Here is a 9,421-nt window from a genome sequence, read left to right as displayed (position 1 = left end):
TCCCAAACGCAATCCACTTCCCATTCCCATTCCCATTCCCGTTGCCAACAACTTACTTTGGGCTGCTTCACAGTCTCGTCCTTTTGGGTCTGTGCCCAGCGCTCCAAGGTGATTCGTTATATTTTCGGACAGCAGCAATTAATAGTAACAGGATGTGTGTGTTTTTATATTCAGCTTCCAAGCGTACGTGGAGTTCCACATTCAACGGTCCCACATGGCAAGTGGCCATGTTTCACATATACACTTGCACGCGGGTATGAGTTTATTATGTTATCTGCAGTCGAGGAAATTGGGTCTTACAAGGATTATAAAGGTATCTAGATATTGATTTATATATATGTATATATATATATATATATTTATATGTTGTAGCATATTTAAGAACGCACTCTAAGCCGAGCTACCCAGCACTATAAACTCCAATTGGCTTACAATCGAATTTTGAATACAACATTTAATTAGGAATGGTCTGATTTCTGGGGTCTTTAAGCAAACAATAAATTTACTTTAATAAGTATATGCTTCATGAAAGCGACAATTAAACATATAGTTAAAAAACTGCGTTAAGCTTGCTCAACTTAATATTTATTATTTTAGAAGTTAACGTGAGTGAGAAGGAAAGTTAAACGCTGAGAAAATGCCTGTCATGGTGGATGTAGATATTTACATATAATATTTAATTTATAACGATTTAAATGAAATTGGCTAGATTTCTTGTTGTTACAGTAAATGTGGATAACAGATTATGGAGTTGCTTAAAATAATCCTCTACATAGAAAGTCAAGTCAGTTGATATGCCAACAGTAGTTCTAATGGATTTTTCTATGGTATAAGATCCTTTAAAAGGGAGGTCCTTCACGAAAAAAATAAAAAAATTAACAAACGAAACACAAGAAATATAAATTACCAGCAAGTTGTAGGGCCTTTATATTTATATAATATTAATACAAATAATTATACAATAATACTATTAAAATAATTGTGATTTATATTATTATTACTAGCATTTTTACTATTATTGTGATTAACGTTATAGTTATTTTTGATAGAATGACTTTCGGGTAAGACATATTAATTCCTGCTTTACTGGGTGCATAAATATAGCAAGACTTCCAAGGAATATATTCCATATTCCAAGGATTATGGGACTGCTGATAATTAAATTTTTGGATTTTAATTTAAATTTAAGTTTAAGTTTATGACAAGCAATATTTTGTATTGGCGATTAAACAAGTATATATAAAGCTTAGATCAATGCGAGTGTATAATATCATTTTCACCAATTTCATAAAGTGCCTTCATCCTTGTAGTCACCTTAACTGTTATAGTAATATAACTTATACTAATTAGTACTTAAATTATCATATTGGGAAGGGGGCGGGGAGAACACTGGTCACATGTAAGTCACATAATTAAGGTCTATAAATGCTTTTGACGCCGTCGGAAGTATGACACTTAGATTTGACGAGTGCTTTAGAAGGCGTCATTGGTCAGGCGACAATTGACTGATATTTCGACTAAGCTCATTACAATTGTTCCCAAAAAAAGTGACCAAACCCTTGACGCCAGTGTATGCGGGGAAGGGCGAGGGCCGTCAGCTATGTGGCTGACAGCACGTTACAAAGCGACTTTGAAAGTTTCTCTAACTTCCAGTGGCAGCTGCCCGTATCCGACCGGGTTGGAGACGTGACGAGTAACAGTAACAGTCGTAATTGGCGCTGCATAAATTGATGGATTGCCTGGCGCCGACTGTCACAGCGCCGAGTGCGAGTCCGAGTCCGAGTCTGTGTCTGTCGCATTGGCGGTATTTTGTAGTTTTCTTTTATATTTTTGGGTAAATCGATATTTGTGCCATTTTTTGTGCAGCTTTTGGCTTTTTTGTGTTCTGTTTTCAATTCTGTAATGATTAATTAATTGTACGCACTTATCGGGCTTTACTGTACCCGGTTGCCTGTTGCATTGACAGACGCCGAAGACGACGCCGGCGCCGACGGAGCCTGTCGCCAAAATGTTACCTGGGCTTTAACCGAGCCTCCTCTAATTGAATATGTAATTACAATTCGACCAGACGTCCTCATTGTTTTAATTAATACGATTTTAAGCTTATTATTGGTCAAAACTCATAATTGGAGCATAAATTCATCACAAGTAAATCGTTTTAAAGTGCAGCGAAAGATTCTCTTCTCTATGTACAAATCGACGCGGATCTTCTTATTGATTGATAGATTTAATCCCATATGACTTATTATAAATTAACTGGGTGCATTTTTAAACGTATGTAAGTACTATACTCAATTGCCATATATGTATATTTCCTTTATATAACATCACTTAATAAACAAAGGAAAGTGGAGAAAGGCTTAGAGTTAGAGAAGGAGAAAGAGTGATAAAATTAGAAAGCGAGAGAGCTACAGCTCAGAGAATATGTATATTTGAATGAAAGTATGTGCAGAAAAAATGTTAATAAGATGGCCATCACCACTTGTTTATATAAAATATAAGCATAAACATCTGTGGGGCTTACTCAAATTCATGAGAATCGCACAGTGAGCGATATTTAAAAATACGTTATGTTCAATATCCTGCATAATTGGGAGAGTGATGAAAAAATGAAGGTGTTTGATATAAAATAACATGCTGAGTGGGTATAAATAGGACTTGCCTTAGCCAAGTTTAATCTTTAAATTTTGAACGTAACTTTTCGCCTTGATAATTTGCTCAAACCTACTTTGACCGTCATATTCCTTATAAGGGGTGAAGCGAGAAGGGCGAAACGCGGTTTCAGCTAATTTTCATAATTAAATTTGAGTTTAATACAGCAGTTCCATAGTTTCAGGTAGAATTATCTAAAATCCAACTTAGAAAAAACCGATCAAATAAATCCAGCATAAAATTCAATCAGTCAATCAGTCATTTAGAGAGGATAAAAGTTCGGTATATTTAGATATGCTCTTGTACGCTTCGGTTAAACTTTTGCTATAAAAATAGACACATACTAAATTAGTTCATATTGAATAAATTAGATATGTGCGTGCACATAAAAGCTTTATGTCAGGGCAAAATGTATAAATAAGTAACGTTATCTTATCACAAATTGCAAAATGGTTGGTTATCGAATTATTTTCTTGCCCTGAAATTTCACCCTTTGTAGCTCAACGTTTGACAACTGCTAGGCTTAATTTGCAAAAGGTGAAAGGAAATTATATTTAATTATGTATTTTCCTATTTATATGTACCTGACTTACATATCTGATGGCATCAAGTAATTTATTTATTACAGTATTTACAATGTGAATGAGTTTAAATGTGACCTTGGCTTATTGTAATGCAAATTTATGCAAAGCTTTCATGTTAAAAAAAAAAAAAATAATGCCAAAGACTTTAACATGCGGGCAACTGTTGAGTTTCTTTCATTTTGCACGCGGATAAAGTGAGAGCGAGACAACTAGAGCAACAGCTCTTATCCGCTGCTCAAGCGGAACGGACCAATGGGAATGAAGACGATGTGGCTTCGACCCCGATTGGGTTCCAGCGCAACCCTTGTGTTTGCCCAGCTCCAGCCACAGGACAGCTGCATAGAGGTACAAAACTGAAATCCCATATGTCTTCAACCACAGTTGAATCATCAGTTGCCAAATTTGTACAGATGCTGACAGAGGACAAAAGGAACGTGTTGTTATACAAATTGAATAACCGGATAGAAAAATGTGGCCAATAATGGCGGTAAACATATAAACGGGAAGAATTTTTTAACACATTGTATATCGCACACAAATAAAATATGTCTATACCATCATATTTGATGATGGATTCAAAAAAGGTATCATGGAGACAGAATGAGAGTAGCTGCTATTAAAACATAATAAAACGATTATGATAGGTAAGGAAAAATGAATGCACAAGTAAAAATGCAATGTGAATAAGAATAGTTTTAGTGTTAAGCATCAATTGTGAAACAGAATGAAGCATCTATGTCAAGATAGGGGATACAAAAAAGTTAATAATAAACATATAGATAACAATAATAATCAAATTATAATAATTAATTATAATAATTATAATTATAAATAATAACGTTAATAATAATAATAATAATAATAATAATAATAATAATAATAATAATAATAATAATAACAATAATAATAATAATAATAATAATAATAATAATAATAATAATAATAATAATCAAAATAATAATATATATATAATTTCTCATTCAGATATATATAAATTGATATATTTATGCATACATAAAACAAAAATATATGCAAACATATATGCAAAATGTATATATACATATATCAATGAGAAAGAAGGGGTATCTTCTACCGACCCAACCTTTTAATAAGGCTCATCTAGTTTTGCTTGTATCTAAGAAAGGGAAAATAGATAACGCCGAGTATGTTCAAGATATCTTGATAAACAAAAAGGTTTTTCATACAACAACTTAATTTTCGGCCGATCGTTCCTATAGCAGCCATATGATATAGTGGTCTGATGTTGATAGGATTGCATATATATGGGGAGCTTAGTAAAACTTATAAATGACGAGTTTGGACAAGATATGTAGATTAGCAAGACATATGATATCGTGGTCCGATCCAGCCGGTTCCGACATATGTATTGCGTGCAACAGAAAGAGGGACTGGAATGTTTCAGAACGATAGCTTTAAAACTGAGAGACTAGGTCTCATAGAAAAAAATAGATGACAGATAGAAACAGATAAATATACTTTATTCGGAAATGTCTCCTTCTATGCGATACAAAGATCACGACAAAATTATAATACGCTCTGAAAGGGTTTCAAATTCACAAGTTAATTTTAAGAAAATGTAACCATTCTGTTTCCCGTGCAAGACGCTTCCAATAACTGCATACACGATATTTCTTTTATTACCCTCTTGATGAGAATAACTGCGTATACATATTTTTTTTCTTAATTCATCTTGTATTTTTAGCTTTAAATATATTATTCGCGCCATCTTTCGGAATCAATAAAAGCACAAAAATTATAAAGCATACTCTTAGGCGGATCATAAAAATTGATTTATCACGAGCTGGGCCTTTAGATATCTGCAATGTTACATTTTTTATTTAATAGCTGCAGATTAATGGTTTGTTTGTAATTTAAATTTAGACAAAATGTTGAACATTTTAGAATTATCGGTGAAGGTTTCACGAGATTATAAAGATGCATCCTGTTACAATTCAAAGGAAAGAGTTCACTATTGGTTGAGGTGAGAATTATTAAAGAGAAAATAAAAGTGATAAGCATAATTAAGAAGTTAAAGTTATCGATTCAAAAGCTAGTCAGTTTAATAAAATAATGTCATAAATATCCAAAAGTACTTTTCTGATATTGCAATTATTATGCGAGGTGGCAGAAGCACCTTTTCATGATGCTGCGATGCAAAAGTCAATTACACGACCAGACTATGCCAAAAACCTGTCGATGGCTGATAAACTTGTTGAGATCGTCTCCAATTAGGCGCACGTCTGGAGGTCTGGTGTGCACAGGTATCATCATGACCTTGTGATGCTTAGCAGCATACAGGCGGGCGACTGGTAACTGGGGCGCTTAATTGTGGCATTGGGTTAGTGTACCATTAACCTGCATCCAGTGCACTATATAAAGGCTCTGGCGACCTGAAGAGCTATTGTGCCAGTTCAGCAGTCGACAGGACAAAACGTTGAAAATATACTCTACTCAAATGTCTGCTATGTTTACGAAGGTAAGAACACAGATTGTTGATACTACAATAAAACTGCACAATCCTTAAACATAATTTCTTAATAGATTCTGTTGTTTGCCGCGTTTTTTGCTCTGGCCAGCGCCGCCCTGCTGCCTCGCAAAGCGGCCAACAGCGAAGACACCTTCGATGCACATCCTCGCTACTCCTTCGGCTATGATGTACAGGATGCGGTGAGCGGCGATGTCAAGTCCCAGCAGGAAACACGGGACGGCGACTTAGTGCAGGGCCAATACTCACTGAACGATGCGGATGGCTATCGGCGCATTGTGGACTACACGGCCGATGCGAAGCGTGGCTTCAGCGCTGTGGTGCGACGTGAGCCACTGAATGCCGCGGCACCAGTCGCCAAACAGCTGAAAGTGGTTATACCAATGCCCAAACTGCAGCCTGTCCAGCCAGTGGTGGTTAGAAGCTATGTCGCACCCACATTGATACACCATGCGCCCGTGGCACATGTTGTTCACGCAGCCCCTGCACCCACCCTTGTGTCCCACCACGTGCCAGGCCTGTTAAAATCGCCGATACATGTTGCCCATCCTCAAACCATTTCATATGTGTTCCAGCACTAGATAGTGGGAGAGAAACTAAGTCTGATGTCATACACTCTATTTTAATGTGTTTTTAAATAAACTCGATTTTAAAATGAATTGACTTTTATAGTCGTAAACATTTACTTACATAAGGCCTGTTGTCAATAGTTTGCATATATGTTTCAAATTTGAATAATACGTAAAATGATTTTTTTATATTTTTCTTCTGGTCGGACACTTCCGACTAGAGTGCTTACAATGTACAAACTCGACTTTATAATGAATGGAATTTTATATTTACTTACATTAAACCTGTTTACACTAGTTTTCTTATATGTTTCAAATTTTAAAAATACACAGAATGAATTTGTTATATTTTAGCTTAGGGTATCTTCTAGTCGGACACTCCTGACTAGAGCACGCTTACTTGTTGTTTTGTTCTTGAAGCAAACACTTTATGGCTATCACTTGTCTTTGTAATCTTTTCTTTGTTTCTTTTTCTATTGTTTAGTGAGTCTTTCTATCTATATATCAATTATGTTTGTTTGTGGAATGGTAAATGTGAGTTAAAAGGAATTGCTTATAGCATTTTAAATGGAGTTAAGAGAGAAATGTATAAGATATCAACCTTCAATATTTTTAGAAGTATATACATTAATAAAAGTAATGCCCAAAGATTTGCTTAATAAAGAGTATATTATTTTATTATATTGTTAAACATTTTTTCTTGACATTCTGCAAGAAAACAGTCTGATAGATCAGATGCATTGATTTCTCTGTTTGACTTTTTCGTTTTAACTTTTTGATTCATTGCTTTTTGTTCCCGCCAATTTGTACACACGCGAATTGAATATACAATATTTGTTCTTCATTTTATCATTAATTTATTACGACATTATAATAAAAATGTTATCACCGTTTTTAAACAATAAAATGCTGTTAAAGAAGGAACGGAAAATTTAGAGATATATTTATTTTTTTTTAAGAATTTACCTCTTAATAGAAATAATCCTGTTAAAGCATAGATGGGCAGTATTTATGCTTCCTATAAATTTTGTCAAAAGTGAAATCGAAATAAGAACTCTAATGAGCTTAAAGTACATAAATATGGGCCTTTATTCGGCTAACTAAAAAATCTTACGCATGTACAAGATTGGGGTTTCTACTTTTCATGTACGGAGTCCGCATCGGAAGTTTGGAAGGTGGCGACAAAAAAAGCGAGCATGTGGAATCCAATTAGAGTTCAAATGGAGCGCCAGCGCCTAATACATTTTTAAGGTCGCTTGTGGCTAGTAATACAGGGGGGGGGGGGGGGGGGGGGGGGCAACAAAAGGTGCCATTTGGGACAGGTAAAGACACAAGGGTGTGCGTGTGTGTATGTGTGCATGCAAGTGCACGGGCACAGTCAATTTGAAAAACCGTTGTTATGCATTTGCGCATGCGCTGCATACGATATTTCACACAATGGGTGTGCGTGTGTGTGTTTGGTGTGTGTGGTTTTCGAAAGCGAAAACAAATGAGCGATCGCATCGATTTAGTGGCTCGCAGTGCACAACGTTTGAGTATGCGACTTCTGAGTATCTGAGGCCAATATTAATTCGGCTCGAGTGCGTTCAATTCAATCAAGAAGGCATTATGCCTTTATGGTTGTTGTTGTTGTTGTTGTTATCATCGTCATTTCTGCTGTTGCTTTTGTCACTTGCGCGCTTAGCCTTGGTTAATAATGTGCTTGGGCCGATCGGCTGGCCAATTGCCTGCACCGCCCGCCTGCTACAGCCGCCACCTCCATCACTTCCACCAGCAGCTCCACCACCTACCACATGGCTTCTAGTCTCGCTCGTCTGGCATTTTAGTATTGGTTGTTTTGTATTTTGGTATTGTCGCCAGCGTTTTGTGACGCAAGTGCACGCATTTGGTTACGAATTCGGGCACATCGCCTCGAGCGCGGTATAAAAGCCCCAGTTGGACACTGTTCAAATCAGTTCACATCCAATTACGGTATCTAGAGCAACCCAAGCAAACCTCAAAACAATGGCATTCAAAGTAAGCCAAACGCCCTACCCCGACAGAAAAAAAGAATATGCATTCTAAAGGATTAACAGCTGGTATCCTTACACGTCCCATCAAGTGCAAAGTGAATCTAAAACGTGTGTTTGCGTGTGTTTCGTCTACTTGCAGTTCATCATTCTCTTCGCCGCCTGCATCGCCGTGGCCAGCGCCGGTGTCGTTCCCGTTGCCGCACCCCTGGCCGCCGTTGCGCAGGTGGAGGAATACGATCCTCATCCCCAATACACCTACGGATATGACGTCAAGGACGCGATCTCCGGCGATTCGAAGACCCAGGTGGAGACCCGTGATGGTGATTTGGTCCAGGGCCAGTACTCGCTGAACGACGCCGATGGCTATCGTCGCATTGTGGACTACACAGCCGACTCCATCAACGGCTTCAATGCTGTGGTCCGCCGTGAACCTTTGGTCGCCGCTGTGGCCGCTGCTCCCGTCGTGGCTGCCCCAGCGCCAGTTGTGCGTGCCGCTCCCGTCGTTGCTGCCCCAGCACCAGTTGTTCACGCCGCTCCCCTGGCGGCGGCTGCTCCCTTTGCCTATGCAGCTGCCCCGGCACCAATTGTGAAGGCCGCAGCTCCTCTGGTCGCCGCAGGTCCAGCCTTCGTCAAGACGCAGTTCGCTTCGCCTCTTATCTCGTACGCCTATTAGATGACCAAATAGGCGCTGCCCGACCTGATAATTGCCGTTAGTTGTTATTGAATAAAGAATGTGATGTCATAGAACAAGTTCGTTGTTTGATCTTAAAATCTTACTCATAGATATTTGGATTTTAACAGCAATCTCAAGCAAGCTTTTTTGGAAAGAGTTCAGGATATTGGAATAGAATATGTGTACTTTTAACCAACCGACATTTCATAACGGTTGTTCTTTTATAAGATATGCTCTTTGGCTTAGTCGACTTACCCATTGAATATATTATCGAAGAGCTATACGCCACTAAATCTACAGTACGAGTTGTATATGTTACTTTTAAGCTAAAAGTAATCACAAAAAATCAAAAAATTCCCAAAGAAATTAAAAAACATTACATGCACAAACTTATTTAACTTTCTCTCTCCAGTGGCCAAATATTT

The 9,421-nt window shown here is 37.4% G+C and overlaps 2 protein-coding genes across 2 annotated transcripts; both read left to right on the top strand.

Annotated features, from left to right (window-relative positions):
- The first annotated feature begins 5,712 nt into the window (after positions 1-5,712).
- LOC115765614 (pupal cuticle protein Edg-84A) lies at positions 5,713-6,323 on the top strand. Its single transcript, XM_030709265.1, has 2 exons — positions 5,713-5,733; positions 5,799-6,323. Exons 1-2 carry the CDS (start codon positions 5,713-5,715, stop codon positions 6,321-6,323), a joined length of 546 nt encoding a protein of 181 aa, XP_030565125.1.
- Positions 6,324-7,632: 1,309 nt separating this feature from the next.
- Positions 7,633-9,053, top strand: LOC115765592 (larval cuticle protein A2B). Its single transcript, XM_030709241.1, has 2 exons — positions 7,633-8,327; positions 8,463-9,053. Exons 1-2 carry the CDS (start codon positions 8,316-8,318, stop codon positions 8,994-8,996), a joined length of 546 nt encoding a protein of 181 aa, XP_030565101.1. The 5' UTR covers positions 7,633-8,315; the 3' UTR covers positions 8,997-9,053.
- Positions 9,054-9,421: the final 368 nt, after the last annotated feature.

Source organism: Drosophila novamexicana, unplaced genomic scaffold (genome assembly GCF_003285875.2).
Source record: "Drosophila novamexicana strain 15010-1031.04,08,12 unplaced genomic scaffold, DnovRS2.1 tig00000986-arrow-arrow-pilon, whole genome shotgun sequence".
Taxonomy (NCBI): Eukaryota; Metazoa; Arthropoda; class Insecta; order Diptera; family Drosophilidae; genus Drosophila; species Drosophila novamexicana.
Note: the sequence above shows the minus strand (reverse complement) of the source record. Positions and strands in the feature narration are given on the sequence as shown.